Genomic DNA, 18,182 nt, shown 5'->3' on the forward strand with positions numbered 1-18,182 from the left:
TTACTTCACTGATTATTGATTTCAATATAAAAATGTTAGAATTTCAAACCATCGGGGATCTAGATTAGATATTATCTGTTGTTGAAAAGAGTTTACACAAGCATTCTCACACGCAATACTTGCCCACCAAATCTAAATAATTAATTGTTTGGCGATCTAAAGGGACGATAGAATTGTAATGCAGCCAAGAAAATATCATTAAAAGATATAATTATACAACAATGAGCTAGTCTGGCCCAGGTCACACACCTGAACACTTGAGATTGATTATACAGAACTTACTAAATTGTCATTACAACAACAAAACCCTGAAATACAGTGTTAAAATGCTTGGAAGCTGATTTCTTTAATTGTGAAATTGCTGCATCAATCTACAAAAGTTAAAAACTTTCTGGCCATGAAGACCAAATTGCTAAGATTAAGGACGTTGTGTTGCACAAGCCTTATCCTTTTTATGGAATGTGTTTTTCAAAAGTTTGATTGAAACAGCATTTTGATATAGACAGGTTACAGTTGCCAGTGTTTGTCCCTTTTCTGTAAAACAAGATGGTTGTCAGGTAGCCATCCTTTATTTTGACCATTGGTATGTAACTGTTGTTTCTCAAGAAGTAAGTCCTTTTTTACTTTGAAATGGCAGCTTTCAAACCCAGTTGTGTCAAATTTAAATCAAAAGATACCACAAGATCCATTAACTGTTGGCAAGACTATTAATCTAGCAGAGAAGAGAAAAGATCAAACTGACATAGAACTAACGAAGATCCTACGATGGTGGGCACTAATATCCCTCTGGAGATTTCTTGTTTTTTTGTACACTGTATATTATAAAACCCTATGAATCTACAATATGCTTTGATTCTATGCTTTAGTCATCATGGCAGTTCCTGTGAACGGACAATCCTGGACAGGGTTAAAAAAATGTCTTTCTTACTGAAACAGATTTTTAAACCACATCTGATAAATGCAAAAACTGAAACCATGGCAGTAATAGATTGGTATTGTAAACTGGTTTAGTGGCAGTGTGTGTACTGTCTGTGTTCTATGATACCCGAGGGATTTCGTGACGTACAAAGCAGCTCCACTAGATGGGCTTAAAAACAGCCAGACATTTTTGTTTTTGAAATTAAAGCTGAAGATGAACACTGGTTTTAATGAGAAATGACAAAGTTTTTCTGATAGATGCCTGTAAGACAAATGAGACATTCTTGTAATCAGATTGTGTCTTTTCCCCAGGACTTGAAATAAAAATGGTGGATATTTGAAAGAATAAATCAAAGGCTGCTTGTCCAATCACCTCCCTATAAGATATGTATTTGCTAAGACTACCTTTGAGATAAACACAATGGGTATTTTTTCAGTGCACATGCAATTACCTCTGATGTGAGTATCAAGGACACATCTAAAGCAGCAGAGTTCTTCCTTAGCGACGGTGTAATCATCACAGGGGGGGCCACTGGACAGGAAGCTGATGTCATGGAGATGAAAGGTAAGGGATAATTACACTGGTTATTTAACAGATTAATATCGGAGCAGGTTTACTGTCAACATCCTTAGGAATACTGGGGTTCTTCATTCAATAGCAATATAAACTGATTGAAATATATCAATACAAAATGGATTCCATCTGCTTTTAGGTTTTTTTTTATCATTGACATGCATTTACTATTGTAATGCATTACTAATATGTAGCTATGTAGAGTTATATTAAATCACGAAGCAATTCCATAACTTTTAAAAACACATAAAAACACATCTCGACAGGCTGTAAGCTAACCAGCATGAAACATGGTTTATTTGTGTTTTTATATAACAAGTCTACTTTCAAATCAAGTGTTCTCAGGTTTTACCTTACTTTAATTTGTACAGTCAGTATATAATCCACAACCGTTCCCTCCCTAATTTTGAAACCATCTCAAAAACAAATGTATGTCGATTTTTGTCTCTGACATGAGCAATTTAGCCAAATGGATGCAAAACAACATAAATCCAAGTTTAAATACTACAAATAACTATGTTTCTGTACTATAGGCACAATAGTAAATAGAATGTAGTGACATATACTCTTTACTGAGTACTGTGATTCTGTAAAAAAATAAAATATAAAGAATTATGTATTCATGAGTGAATTAAAGATGAATATTATAACACATGATTATTGAATATGATGTAAACATAACAAAATATCAAGATATCTAGATGGCTTAACTTAAAACAAAACATCGTTTTGAAAAGTGAACCAGAGATTGTGGTTTCTATATAGACACAGCGACTGTCTCACTATTAGATCTAGAAAAACTCTGGTGTCAGCACTGATCCAATGTCATTTTGACTATGCTTCTAGCTGCTGGTTCGAAAGCTTATCCAAAAAGGGTTTGACAAAAGCTTCAAATTACACAGAATAAAGTGGTCAGATTTATTCTGAAACTTAACGACAGATCAAGAGTCACCCACTGGAAATTGGAACAAGCTAATATGTTGGATGTTGGGGGCAGGGTGAAACAGCTCCGTTTTAACCATGTCTTTAATATTCAATATAACAAATGTCCATCCTATATGAGAATATTTTACTAGAACAGAGAAAAAACACTAAACCAGGAACAGTGATCTGAATTTCAACATTCCTTATATAAAAGGTGTGGAATCGTCATCATTTTTAGCTCACCTGATCCGAAGGACCATGGTGAGCTTATGCCATACCGCAGCGTCCGTCCGTCAACTTTTCCTTTAAAACGCTACTAGTCATGAACGACTGAGCAGATTTTGACCAACTGGGTCAGAAGCATCCTTGGGGGAAGGGGAACAAATTTTGTATAAATGGTGGGTCTGGCCCCCCTGGGGGCTGAAGGTCGGAGGGGCAAACAGGGGAAATATAGCAAATTCTTTAAAATCCTTCTTCTTCTGTAGGAATGAAAGGATTTGGTCCATATTTGGTCTGAAGCATTCTTGGAAGAAGGGGAACAAATTTTGTATAAACCATGGGTGTGGCCCCCCAGGGGCCTGAGGGGCGGGGCCAAATAGGGGCAACATAGCTAATCATTCTTTAAAATCCTTCTTCTTCCGTAGGAATTGATGTGGAGCATCCTTGGGTAAAGGGGAACCAATTTGTATAAACGGTGGGTCTGGCCCCCCTTGGGGCTGAGGGGCGGGGCCCAATAGGGGAAATATAGCAAATTCTTTAAAATCCTTCTTATTCTGTAGGAATAAAAGGATTTGGTCCACATTTGGTCTGAAGCACCCTTTGGTGATGGGAAACCAATTTTGTATAAATGGTGTATCTGACCCCTCTGGAGGCAGAGAGGTGGTGCCCAATAGGGGAAATAGAGGTAAAACCTTTAAAATCCTTCTTTTACCATATAGATTAAGGGATTTTATCCTAATTTAGTCTGGAGCATCAATGGGCCAAGGGAACTCAATTTTGTATAAGCAGTGGTTGTGGTCTCCCAGGGGGCAGAAGGGCAGGGCCCAATTGTAGAAATAGAGGTAAAACCTTTAAAATCCCTCTTCGACCATCTGGATTATTGGATTTTATCCTTGTTTAGTCTGGAGCATCCTTGAGTCAAGGCGACTCAAGTTTGTATAACTGGTGGGTATGACCCCCCTAAGTTGCATAGGGGTGCAGGGCTCTGTTTGAAGTTTGTTCTCGCTATATCTCAAGTACTGGATGGATCTTTCTGAAATTTCATATGTACTTACAGCACCTTCTTCATACCAATTATTTTAAACATATTCAGGTGAGCGATACAGGCCCTCTGGGCCTCTTGTTCTATAATGCTATCAAAGATTGGAATAACTTTCCAAATTCAATAAAATCTGTAGATCACAAGATGAAATTCAAAAGACTCATAATGCTTGCAGCCTGCATACAGATAAGTTGTTATGTTGTTTTTGTATGATTAAGACAATGATTTTGTGTCAATTCAGCCTTGTATACTCAAATTTCTTCGGCTATTGGACTAGCTATAGTACGGTACATAAAATGGCGCTAGACAAACACCAGAGTGCCTGATCGTCGTGCTATTAAATTGTTTACACCTCTGAATGTTGGTATTGTGTCTTAAAGAGTACTTATTGACTTACCAATAAAAAATTATAAAAATGATGTTTGATAAAATTGAATTATTGAGACCAATTGATGATAGAAAATAAGTTTAAAATATTCTGTCTGTTAGTTGTTATTTTTACAACATGAACAGTGTATAAGTACATGATATTTAGTGTGGTCATAGATCAAGACAGTGGTATATATCCAAGATGGTGGACATTTGTGAACAGGGGGGTTACTTGCAATTAAGGAGGCTCCACCCTTTCGCAATTAGCCAGCAGAATTTAATGAAAGTTTCACATAATGGTAATGTCACTATGTAGAGATGAGTTTATGAAAATCTAAGCATTCCAATAAACTGGGGATTTTTTTGTAAAAAAATACCGAAAAATTGAATTTTTGTCAAATTCAACACTTTCACATTTTTTGAGCGAGTGGCATTATTCAAAACTATTACAACAATAAAATAATGAAAAGAAACAATGCTAATCAACCCTACCAATATTTTATTTATCATAAAATATCTACAAAATGTTACAAAAAGCGTTTTTTATTGAAATTGTATGGATAAAAGTTACTAAATACAATCTAAGAGCAAACATGACACATATAGTTTCATACAAAAAGATTGAGAAATTGAACCAAATACACACAAAGTCTTTATGATTAATTTATTTTACATTTTACAATAATTTCGATCCTGATGAGAGTTGTCTACCTTGTAAATAATCAGAACTTTTTGCAGAGGGATAGAATTTATACAATAACACTTATTTTAATTACTATACCAAAGACGACGGAAATAAATAAAATTACTATATTTAATTGTCAATTTACTGTTCTTTTATAGAACAAAATTACTCTCAATCATGTACACTTTGGACATCATTCCATAGCCCGCTTACGCATGGTATATTAACATGTCAGGTACATATGTAACCGTAGGCTATCGCATGGTATGCCATTATTACGTGCACGCACTTGCACTTGCATTTTATAGGGATCTTGATATTTTACAAACCACTATTTTAACAGAGTATTGTAATTGCATTTGTGAACCGATTTATCTGACAGAGCGTAACTCGCTGCTCGACAACAAAGGTCGTAGCGACCAAGAGCTTGTGAACTACTGTTAGCACGTGATACGTACAGGTGAGATCAGTAAACAAAACACATCAGTCGTATATGAGGTACATGGAATGTAGACTGATGTGTTTTGTTTACCGACCTCACCTGTACGTATCACGTGCTAACAGTAGTTCACAAGCTCTTGGTCGCTACGACTTTTGTTGTATCTGATCGTATGTCAGTGTGTTCCTGTGAGTTAATTAATATCTTTGTATCATAAGCTTTATTTCTGAAGTATGTGTGATTACACATGATTTCCAAGTTATTAGTAAGTCTCGATATCGGGTGTTGACATATCATCGTCACGCACGTGTACTATTGTTTACACGGTGTTACTATAATTTACACTACGGCAATAGAATGCCCGATACGCAGTACGGAAATGACGACACGAAAATACGACAAGAAAAACATGTGCATTACGAAGGGTGGAAATTCCTTAAGCCCCCTCCCTACTTTTGGTCGATGTTTTTTTCACTAGGGGTGAAGGAGACATGATTGTGTGAGTGGGACTCCATCATGTGAGGGAGACTTGATGTTTTGTCTCCTTGTCATGTGATGTGTTTAAAACACTGTTACATAGATGAATGGGGTCAGGTTTGAACAGAGAGGGGGAGTTGGGATGTGATGGGGGGTAATAAAGTGGTCAGGATTGGACAAAGAGGGGGCAGGGTTAGAAATGTTATAGTTGGGACAAGGGAGATAATAAAGCGACTGGTTTGGGCGGAGAGGAGGGGTACATAACTTACCATGTACCTAACTCATGTAACTTAACTGGTACATAACTTTCTTATTTGATTACCTGGTTAGTAAATGACTTGTTGTAATTATATCTCAAAAATTGTGTAACTTTTTACCATTTATAAATTTGGATGCCTGACGAGAACCTGGCATTGATTAGCTAATGATGAAATTGTTTGGGAACAAAGATGATTTTTCCCTGATCTTCCAGCACTGAGCTTCCCCCTGGAGTGATTTAGATGATTTGTGTAGCCCACACTGATGAATAGTATCTCAATCATCTGTCACATTACATTTTTCACTATAATCATGCAGCATTTTTCATTTTGAATTGTGATCAATTTGTTTCCTTTATTGATTTTTTGTCATTAGTATATTAAGTTATGATAGCAACATCACGTTAATTTGAGCTCGAGGAGAGGCTGTCAATTACTGCTGACTGTAGTCAACAGTACTCGTAGTATTAGCGTGTTATACACTTAATTGGAATGCAGTTGAGAAGTATCATGTAAGCATAAATTGCTAGCAATAAATAACTGGTATCTAACTGTCGAGATGTGTAATTTATCGTTTATATTTACCTGGTCTCTTACTGTCGAGGTGTGTAATTTATCGTTTATATTTACCTGGTATCTTACTGTCGAGGGGTGTAATTTATCGTTTATATTTACCTGGTATCTTACTGACGAGGTGTGTAATTTATCGTTTGTATTTACCTGGTATCTTACTGTCGAGGTGTGTAATTTATCGTTTATATTTCCCTGGTATCTAACTGTCGAGATGTGTAATTTATCGTTTATATTTGCCTGGTATCTAACTGTCGAGATGTGTAATTTATCGTTTATATTTACCTGGTCTCTTACTGTCGAGGTGTGTAATTTATCGTTTATATTTACCTGGTATCTTACTGATTAAGGTGTGTAATTTATCGTTTATATTTACCTGGTATCTTACTGATGAGGTGTGTAATTTATTGTTTATATTTACCTGGTATCTTACTGTCGAGGTGTGTAATTTATCGTTTATATTTACCTGGTATCTTACTGACGAGGTGTGTAATTTATCGTTTGTATTTACCTGGTATCTTACTGTCGAGGTGTGTAATTTATCGTTTATATTTACCTGGTATCTTACTGTCGAGGTATGTAATATTTATCGTTTATATTTACCTGGTATCTTGCTGACCTGGTGTGTTACTATTCACCTGGCAAATTACTCACCAGCTATAATGAGAAGAACAGAAGGTCATACACTTTGTGATATACATTATGTATAGGGCAGTTGTGTAATTATTAAGGTAACATGAACTGATAAGTATTGTAATAACCTCTGACATCACCAGACATTGTCAACGACATCATGGCCAAAACAATATCCAAAATATCAATATATATATATAAGAATATCACAAAAGTTTATTTAGAGTTAGGAGGTCAAAGGTTATTAACTATGCTCCTGTAAAATAATTTTAATATTTATCTAGTTCTGTGTGGTGTATCATCATGTTAAGTAGTTTTACAGAAAAATGTTTATCTTTGACAGATGTAGCTGATGCAGTAAAAATCCCTGTTTTGATTGGTTCAGGAGTGACCAAGGACAATTTACATATGTACGCATCAGCCAATGGTCTTATTGTCGGATCACATTTCAAAAAAGATGGTCATTGGCAGAACGAAATTGACCCCTGGCGAGTGCATGCCTTTATGGAGGAGATACAGAAGGTGCGAGAGTCTGATACCACTAGATGATGGCTAGCTACTCCACGGTATCACCGATGTGTTCAGAACTCGGGACCGTCCACCGCGATGTGTTCAGATTTCTAACTCGGGACCCGTCCACCGCAGATCCTACACTCTACCAATGTTGCCATACAGTAATTGTAAATGCATAGTTTCAAAACTTATAGATGAATGCCTTGCCAAGGGGAGTAACTATAACCCAAGGGGAGTAACAATAGCCAAGGGGAGTAACTATAACCCAAGGAGAGTAACTATAACCAAGGGGAGTAACTATAATCCAAGGGGAGTAACTATAACCAAGGGGAGTAACTATAACCCAATGGGAGTAACTATAGCCAAGGGGAGTAACTACAACCCAAGGGGAGTAACTACAACCCAAGGGGAGTAACTACAACCCAAGGGGAGTAACTACAAACCAAGGGGAGTAACTATAACCCAAGGGGAGTAACTATATCCAAGGGGAGTAACTATAACCTAAGGGAAGTAACTATAGCCAAGGGGAGTAACTATAACCCAATGGGAGTAACTATAACCAAGAAAAAGCCCTTGAAGTTGCTTTATCTTCTATATGAATTTTCGAAGAGGAGAAAAACATATCCAAAGCACAACTTACTTCATGTTTCTTAGGTAATAGGTTTGTTTCACCATTTATGAGTAGAATTTCTTCAAATTTTGTAGATATAATGCTTTGAAGTAAAGAAAATTTTCTGTCACAAAAAAATATAGGTTGTCAGAATTATAAGGATTTTAAATGGAAATTTATGTAAAAATGAGTGAATTTAAAAACAAATAAATAGAAGACACAATTTTTTGCAAAATAATGTCAATAAAAATGATACTACCATAGATAAGTATTGCATTAATGTATATCAATTTAATAAATGCTGAAATTGTGTAAAATAAATTATCTATAAACGATTAAAAATTGACATTTATAATAAAACCATATACACATAATAATTGCATGAAAGAGTTATCTTTCTTGAAAAACTTCACAGTAGTGAAATAGGTAGCCGGTTTCCTGAAGTACAGAAAAATGGACACATGTGACTCATTGATAACAAACAACTTAAATACCTGGATTGCTTTGAAATACTTTAATATTGAGAGAATACACTGTTCTGTCAATAATAAACATACAATATTCATCAGTTTAAGATTAAACAATGGACAAAACATAAATATAATGGGCGGCAACTCTAAGACTCATTAGAATATGCGGAAATTGTGATACTGTCATGATCACCCTACATTGGATTTCCAACGAGGGATGTGCTTCCTATTTCTGTTTATCAATACACTCATTCAACGTTAAAGTTTTAAGTTTAGTCTGTTACAATGATGGACCCTCTTACACACTGTTAATTCTGTCTTATATACTTCATATGGTTTTATTGTTCATCCTCAATTTGTTTCATTCTTATTTTCATTTCTCAGATCTGTATATTTAGTATTATTCACTGGCATTAGTGGGTTTTTTAGTAAAATAATGTTAGCACTAACACAGTGTTGGAATCATTGTTCAGGATTATCGGCATTTTGATTGATACCATAAGGTGGGGTCTCTATCACCAAATTCTCTCATATATGTTATAGTCTGTTAAAGGACAACTATCTGTCCCTGGAGGATTATGAACTTAACACAGTGACTTTTTAATTTATCACTTAGTTATACTTAGAACTTGTGTGTACTTAACTGTGTTCAGTGGTCAGTATTTTCTGTATTAGACACATAAAGGTGCTGCATAGTTTAACAGTGATATTGTAATACGCCAATGACCAGAGTGTTACAGATATATAGGTGTCAGTATAAGTACACCACCTACCCCTAGTCAGACTGGTTACACCACCCACTGTAGTCCTAGTCACTTACACTATATCAGGTAACAGTCAGGTTTTACAATTATGTTATATGTTATGTTTATCATGTAATAAAAATCTAATTGTGATAATTTGTCTGTTGTTGTTATAAGTAATATTTGAAGTGCACATCTTTGAGGTAATGATCGACTTGGATGTCTAAGAAGATTAACTTCTGTCTACGATATCTTCTAGTTAACAAATGTCAAAGTAAATGTCTTTAAGTCCATGAAGTAGCTAAACCCTAAGATTCTATAAAGTAACTAATAACTTGGGCATCTATAAAACATGCATTTTTATCAATAGAATATATAACCTAATAATTCAGCTGTTCTAATAAGTATTTAATAGAATTGGTTAAAGTGTTCAAGTTGAAATAAAATTGGTTTTGTTGAAATTTGATGCTTGCAGACCTAGTTCCAAAATAAAAATTATTATATTCAATGAAGCCACGTTTAGGGACCTGTAAGGAGAGGCCAAACGAAAAAGGAACTGTCTTATATTTGCCAAAGTTTAATGTTTGAGATATGCAAACTTCTATTGTCAAATAAAACTGCCTTTAGGTTTTTTTTCAGTTTTCATCTTTCATTTCCCATGATAGAACACCGGCTCTATCCATGCAGTTTTTGTTTGTCCATTTTTTGTACATGGAAATTACTAGTTATGATTGAATTACCAAGAGGAAAAGCTACAACATATACAAATACTGCTAATTGTATACGTAATTAAATTCGGATATGTCAAACCTTCGCCACAGACAAGGGGAGTAATTGGATGAAATGTATTGAAACATAACAGTAAATAAATATTGCCGTCAGAGGTTGTTGATACTGACGTCTGTAATGATCAATTTTTGGAGGGATATCCTCGGATGTCGGGATCCATTTCACTCCTGACTAGTCCGTGTCCCTGGCGCTAAGTGTTCCACGGTAGGAGATGATCCGGACAACTCCGCTGATCCCTGTAAACAACAGGGCCTACTGGGAAGACTTTTAATATCTTTAAAAGTTTCTGCTGTCAAGTCTAAATATTTTGATTAATGACCAAGGAGTTGGTATTGTTTGCTGTGAAGTAATGGATGCCAATCCCGTGTAACTCAGGAAGACAAACAGTTTAGGGAAGATGACATTTAATTCATCACGGTTCATTTCTGGTCGATGTTCTTGTTAGGCCGGGAAATTGGGTTCAAATCCCCTGACCCAACATTGGGTAGAATTCGAGGGTGATCGATTTGGTTTATATGGAATATTTTGTCATTTCATAAAGTAACGCTTCGAGTGAAATATATTGAATCTCAACTTCTGCACGGGATATATATGCTGTAAATGTCTAGGGCTTTTATTTCCGAATGGTAATTCTTGAAATAACATTTTGACAAATGAGATGAGAAAGAAGTAAATTTATACCATGAATAATATTACAGGACTCCTAAAATGAAAAACACCATATAAAATCAAACTGAAATATGTGGAGGTTTATTATAGTATGTTGGAAATCATTTATACAAAAACTTGCACCAATAGTATTATTTGTATTTTTATCAGTACACAAACACCTTTGTTAAAAATTATAACAGTATACTCTCACATAAATGTTGAACTAATAACTGATGTTATCAGTAGAAGTCCTTATATTTAATGATTCCGTTTTAAGATTCCTATTGAATCACGGAAATGACCCTTCCGCAGCATTGGTAAAGATCCCAACACTGAAGATAACCTGTATTATCTACATGTATATTCATGGCGATTTCCAACAATCCTGAGTGATGACAATTTGAACTCTGGTAATTTTATTGTTTCATTCCTTATTTTATAAATCACTACCCCTCCACCACTAGGTCGCGGGTTCGAGGCCTCTTCTAGAACTTTTTCCAATAATCTGCATACCACCTCTGATGTATTGTCGCAGATGAGGCGTAGGGCATGCGCAGTCGCCAGGTACTGGCCGTAGGTCGTGGTTTTTCTCCGGGAACTCCGGCTTTCCTCCACCACCAAAACCTGGCACGTCCATAAATGACCGAAACCTGGCACGTCCATAAATGACCGTAGCTGTTAAGGACTTTCCACCCTTCGTAATACACATGTTTTTCTTGTCGTATTTTTTGTGTTGTCATTTCCGTATTGCGTATCGGGCATTCCATTACCGTAGTGTAAATTATAACTTTAGTAACACCGGGTAAACAGTAGTACACGTGCGTGGCGATGATATGTCAACACCCGATATCGAGACTAAACTTGGAAATGTGTAATCACACGTACTTCAGAAATAAAGCTTATGCTACAAAGACATCATACGATCAGACGATTTCAAGAAGGTCGTATATGAGGCGCATGGAATTCAGACTGGTGTGTTTTGTTTACCGACCTCACCTGTACGTATCACGTGCTAACAGTAGTTCACAAGCTCTTGGTCGCTGCGACTTTTGTTGTCGAGCGAGTTACGCTCTGGTTTGTAAAATATCAAGATCCTATAAAATGTGTATGAGCGTGCACGTAATAACGTCATACCATGCGATAGCCTAGGTAGGCCTATACCAGGCTTAGGGGACCACCACATTGTGATGACCAAATCCAACATTCGAGCACCGTGTCGTCGTCCCATCAAGCACAAGATCTACCTATGGTCCAAAGTTAACGAAACACTCATCCAGGACACAGCCGATCGACTTGCCATGGATTTCATTGAGGATTATTCTCCAAACAATAGCGTCAACAAGACCTGGACCGCTTTTAAACTGTGTTGCAACCAACTCATGGAGCTTGACCATCTAAGATGACTTCAGGGAGATTTAATCAACCATGGATTACGCGCAGTGTTAAGAAATTATCACGTCGCAAACATCGCGTATTCAACAAAGCAAGGACGTCAGCAAATACTAGGGACTGGGACGCTACAAGAGACTGAAGTCCGCATCCCAAAAGGAGTGCCGAGCAGCTCACAGCAGCTACGTCAACAAGCTCCTAGACAGTGATACAGGTAGGAGCAAAAAGCTGTGGACGTACGTGAAGAGTCAGCGAACAGACTCCTCTGGAGTATCCCCACTGAGGAAGGATGGACTTCTTGTGAGTGAGCCGAGAGCGAAAGCTGAGATACTCAACCAGCAGTTTTGTTCTGCAAACACAAGGGAAGACCTATCAACTGTTCCGGAACTCGGCCCCAGCAACATCAGGGATGCCCCAACTATCACCATCAATCAGACGGGAGTGACAAAGCTTCTTCTTAATGTCATAGGGAGCAAAGCAACAGGTCCAGACGAAGTCCCAGCAAGGCTCCTCAGGATGTGTGCCCATTCCATCTCTCCCATGCTCACTAGAGTGTTTCAGTCTTCCATAGATGCTGGAACTGTCCCCGACGACTGGAAGAAAGCTCATATCACCCCCATCTTCAAGAAAGGGGACAAGGCAAAGGCAGGCAACTTTCGACCGGTGTCCATGACTTTCATATGCAGTAAACTGATGGAGCACATCATCCACAGCTGTCTAATGGACCACCTAGAACAACACAGCATCCTATCTGATTACCAACACGGATTCAAGAAGAAGAGATCCTGCGAGAGCCAGCTGATCCTGACCATAGACGACATTGCCAGGAGCCTCGACAAAGGTGATCAAATCGATGCAGTCCTCCTCGACTTCTCGAAGGCTTTCGACAAGGTCACGCACCAAAGACTTCTGCGCAAGCTCCACTACTATGGTATCCGAGGGAACACGCTCAAGTGGATTGAAAGCTTCCTATCCAACCGTACTCCGAAGGTTATCCTTGAGGGCCAACAGTCATCAACATCTCCAGTAACATCAGGAGTCCCTCAATGAACTGTCCTCGGACCTCGACTATTCCTGGTCTTCATCAATGATCTCCCCTTGTGTGTAACATCCACTCCATGCTTGTTCGCTGATGACTGCTTGTTGTACAGAGTTATTTCCACTCTTGACGACTCTGCACAACTACAACAAGATCTGGACAGACTACAGGAATGGGAGGATAGATGGCAGATGAGCTTCAGCCCAGAGAAATGTGAAACCATCCGGATAACCAGGAAGAGGAATCACTTGGTCACGACCTATTCCATCTATGGTCAAGATTTAGAGACAGTCCCGTCGGCCAAGTATTTAGGAATCCACCTCCAAAATAACCTCTCTTGGAACAAACACATCGAAGCTGCCAGCAAGAAAGCCACTTCCACCAACGCTTTCGTGCAGAGGACACTGAAGAAATACCCAGCTGATGTGAAGGCGGCCTGCTACACCACCTTGGTACGCCCTATTATCGAGTATGGATATGTCATCTGGAGTCCACATACTCATTCCAACATCAGCAAGTTAGAACAGGTCCAGCGGAAGGCAGCCAGGTATGTTATGTGCGATTTCAGCAAATACAGCAGTGTCACAACCATGCTGCAGACACTCGGCTGGCACACCCTGCAGGAGGGGAGAATTCAGATCCAGCAGGTGATGCTGTATAAAATCGCCCACGGCCTTATCGACATCCGCCCAGATTCATACCTTCTGCCTGCATCAACAACAGCAAGGACCAGAGGACACGACAACCGGTACGTTCAACCTACATCAAGAACACAGACGTACCAACATTCATTCTTTCCAACTGCAGTGAAGACTTGGAATCAACTTCCATCGTCAGCTGTGACAGCACCATCTGCTGATGCCTTCCGCCACAGCATCAGCAAGACCCCGCTGACATCCACACTCAACTAGACAGAAGATGATAGATCTGTTTTTAACTCGTTTTAATTGTACATTGGCTATCGTGGATAGTTTTTACCTCCCGCTATGCGCAAACTGTGCGACAATATTCTTATGAATGATGCACATGATTGTGAAGAAGAAGAAGAAGAAGGTTACATATGTACCTGAAATGGTTAATATACCATGCGTAAGCGGGCTATGGAATGATGTCCAACGTGTACATGATTGAGAGTAATTTTGTTCCATAAAAGAACAGTAAATTGACAATCAAATATAATAATTTAATTTATTTCAGTCGTTTTTGGTATAGCAAAGAAAATAAGTGTCATTGTATAAATTATATCCCTCTGCAAAAAGTTCCGATTTTTTTCAAGGTAGACCAACTCTCGTCAGGATCAAAATTATTATAAAATGTAAAATAAATGAATTATAAAGACTTTGTGTGTATTTGGTTCAATTTTTCACTCTTTTTGTATGAAGCTATGTGTTCTGTTTGCTTTTAGCTTGTATTTAGTAACATTTATCCATACAATTTCAATAAAAAAACGCTTTTTGTAACATGTAGATATTTTATGATAAATAAAATATTTGTAGGGTTGATTAGCAATGTTTCTTTTCATTATTTTATTGTTGTAATAGTTTTGAACAATGCCACACGCTCAAAAAATGTGGGAGTGTTGAATTTGACAAAAATTCAATTTTTCGGTATTTTTTACAAAAAAATCCACAGTTTATTGGAATCCTTAGATTTTCATAAAATCATCTCTACATAGTGACATAACCATTATGTGAAACTTTTATTGAGTTCTGCTGGCTAATTGCGAAAGGGGGGAGCCTCCTTAATAGGACGTAAAACACAAACAAACAAACAACATTTTATAAGTCATAAAAAAACAACTTATCTGATGCTCACAAACAATATTGTCTCAGATTCCTATTAAGTATTTAAATCATCTAATTATCCACATAAATGTATTGTCTCATATTCTGTAAAACTAGTTCGCCATATGCTCACAATAATCTGATCTAATACTCTCAAAAATATCCTTTCATTCTCACAAAGATTTTGTCATGAAACGGCTCATCTCATTTTCCTCACGAGTATGTTTCCTATCCTCCACACGAGTATGCCTCCTATCATCCTCACGAGTATGCCTCCTATCCTCCACACGCGTATGTCTCCTATCCTCCTCACGTGACTGCCCACTATCCTCGACACGAGTATGCCTCCTATCCTCCTCACGAGCATGCCTCCTTTCCTCACGAGTATGTTCATATCCTCCACATGAGGATACCTCCTATCCTCCTCACGAGTATGTCTCCGTATGTCTTCTATCCTCCTCACGAGTATGTTCATATCCTCCACATGAGTATCCCTCCTATCCTCCTCACGAGTATGTCTCCTACCCTCCTCACGAGTATGTTCATATCCTCCACATGAGGATACCTCCTATCCTCCTCACGAGTATGTCTCCTATCCTCTTCACGAGTATGTTCATATCCTCCACACAAGTATTCCTCCTATCCTCCACACGAGTATGCCTCCTATGTATGTTCATATCCTCCACACGAGTATGCCTCCTATCATCCACACGAGTATCCCTCCTACCCTCACGAGTATGTTCTTACCCTCCACACGAGTAAGCCTCCTATCCTCCACACGAGTATGCCTCCTCTCCTCACGAGTATGTTCTTACCCTCCACACGAGTAAGCCTCCTCTCCTCCACACGAGTATGCCTCCTATCCTCACGAGTATGTTCTTCCCCTCCACACGAGTAAGCCTCCTATCCTCCACGCGAGTATGCCTCCTATCCTCACGAGTATGTTCTTACCCTCCACACGAGTAAGCCTCCTATCCTCCACACGAGTATGCCTCCTCCTCCTCACGAGTATGCCTCCTATCCTCCTCACGAGTATGCCCCCTATCCTCCACACGAGTATGCCTCCTATCCTCCACATGAGTATACCTCCTATCCTCCTTACGAGTATGTTCATATCCTCCACACGAGTATGCCTCCTATCCTCACGAGCATGTTCATATCCTCCACATGAGTATACCTCCTATCCTCCTCACGAGTATATTCATATCCTCCACACGAGTATGCCTCCTATCATCCACACGAGTATCCCTCCTACCCTCACGAGTATGTTCTTACCCTCCACACGAGTAAGCCTCCTCTCCTCCACACGAGTATGCCTCCTATCCTCACGAGTCGGTTCATATCCTCCACATGAGTATACCTCCTATCCTCCTCACGAGTATATTCATATCCTCCACACGAGTATGCCTCCTATCCTCATGAGTATGTTCATATCCTCCACACGAGTATGCCTCCTATCATCCTCACGAGTATGCCTCCTATCCTCCACACGAGGATGCCTCCTATCCTCCTCACGAGTATGCCTCCTCTCCTCACGAGTATGTTCTTACCCTCCACACGAGTAAGCCTCCTATCCTCCACACGAGTATGCCTCCTATCCCCCTCAGGAGTATGCCTCCTATCCTCCACACGAGTATGCCTCCCATCCTCACGAGTATGTTCATATCCTCCACATGAGGATACCTCCTATCCTCCTCACGAGTATGTCTCCTACCCTCCTCACGAGTATGTTCATATCCTCCACATGAGTATCCCTCCTATCCTCCTCACGAGTATGTTCATATCCTCCACACGAGTATGCCTCCTATCATCCACACGAGTATGCCTCCTATCCTCACGAGTATGTTCTTACCCTCCACACGAGTAAGCCTCCTATCCTCCACACGAGTATGCCTCCTATCCTCACGAGTATGTTCATATCCTCCACATGAGTATACCTCCTATCCTCCTCACGAGTATGTCTCCTATCCTCTTCACGAGTATGTTCATATCCTCCACACAAGTATACCTCCTATCCTCCACACAAGTATACCTCCTATCCTCCACACGAGTATGTCTTCTATCCTCCTCACGAGTATGTTCATATCCTCCACACAAGTATACCTCCTATCTTCCGCACGAGTATGCCTCCTATCCTCCTCACGAGTACGTCTCCTGTATACCTCCTATCCTCCACACGAGTATGTCTCCTATCCTCCTCACGAGTATGTTCATATCCTCCACACTAGTATACCTCCTATCCTCCACACGAGTATGTCTTCTATCTCCTCACGAGTATGCCTCCTATCCTCCTCACGAGAATGCCTCCTATCCTCACGAGTATGTTCATATCCTCCACACTAGTATACCTCCTATCCTCCACACGAGTATGTCTCCTATCCTCCACACAAGTATACCTCCTATCCTCCACACGAGTATGCCTCCTATCCTCCACACAAGTATACCTCCTATCTTCCTCACGAGTATGCCTCCTATCCTCCTCACGAGTATGCCTCCTATCCTCACGAGTATGTTCTTACCCTCCACACGAGTATGCCTCCTATCCTCACGAGTATGTTCATATCCTCCACACGAGTATACCTCCTATCCTACTCACGACTATACCTCCTACCTCCACACGAGTTTGCCTCATATCCTCCACACGATTATGCCTCCTATCCTCCACACGAGTATGCCTCCTATCCTCCACACGAGTATGCCTCCTATCCTCCACACAAGTATACCTCCTATCCTCCTCACGAGTATGCCTCCTATCCTCCTCACGAGTATGCCTCCTATCCTCCTCACGAGTATGTCTCCTATCCTCCACACGAGTATGCCTCCTATCCTCCTCACGAGTATGTCTCCTATACTCCACACGAGTATGCCTCCTATCCTCCTCACGAGTATACCTCCTATCTTCCACACGAGTATGCCTCCTATCCTCCACACGAGTATGCCTCCTATCCTCATGAGTATGTTCATATCCTCCACACGAGTATGCATCCTATCCTCCTCACGAGTGTGTCTCCTATCCTCCACACGAGTATGCCTCCTATCCCTACGAGTATGTCTCCTATCCTCCACACGAGTATGCCTCCTATCCTC

At 39.3% G+C, this 18,182-nt stretch overlaps 3 protein-coding genes across 4 annotated transcripts in view; all 3 read left to right on the forward strand.

The window, feature by feature from the left end:
• The window catches only part of LOC110443807 (uncharacterized protein F13E9.13, mitochondrial-like), a 37,916-nt gene extending 29,542 nt beyond the window's left edge, over positions 1–8,374 (forward strand). For both annotated transcript variants that reach the window (XM_021488229.1, XM_021488238.1), the window contains exons 5-6: positions 1,356–1,483; positions 7,451–8,374. In XM_021488229.1, coding sequence (XP_021343904.1) covers positions 1,356–1,483; positions 7,451–7,656 — 334 coding nt within the window. In that variant the 3' untranslated portion in view covers positions 7,657–8,374. The remainder of the gene's footprint in view (positions 1–1,355; positions 1,484–7,450) is intronic.
• A 7,641-nt stretch (positions 8,375–16,015) lies between these two features.
• LOC110443978 (extensin-1-like) lies at positions 16,016–16,772 on the forward strand. Its single transcript, XM_021488433.1, has 2 exons — positions 16,016–16,381; positions 16,542–16,772. Exons 1-2 carry the CDS (start codon positions 16,016–16,018, stop codon positions 16,770–16,772), a joined length of 597 nt encoding a protein of 198 aa, XP_021344108.1.
• A 120-nt stretch (positions 16,773–16,892) lies between these two features.
• The window catches only part of LOC110443990 (extensin-1-like), a 4,574-nt gene continuing 3,284 nt past the window's right edge, over positions 16,893–18,182 (forward strand). Inside the window, exons 1-2 of the mRNA XM_021488440.1 lie at positions 16,893–16,958; positions 17,439–18,049. Coding sequence (XP_021344115.1) covers positions 16,893–16,958; positions 17,439–18,049 — 677 coding nt within the window. The remainder of the gene's footprint in view (positions 16,959–17,438; positions 18,050–18,182) is intronic.

This window comes from Mizuhopecten yessoensis, unplaced genomic scaffold (genome assembly GCF_002113885.1).
Source record: "Mizuhopecten yessoensis strain PY_sf001 unplaced genomic scaffold, ASM211388v2 scaffold1961, whole genome shotgun sequence".
In the NCBI taxonomy this organism is placed as follows: domain Eukaryota; kingdom Metazoa; phylum Mollusca; class Bivalvia; order Pectinida; family Pectinidae; genus Mizuhopecten; species Mizuhopecten yessoensis.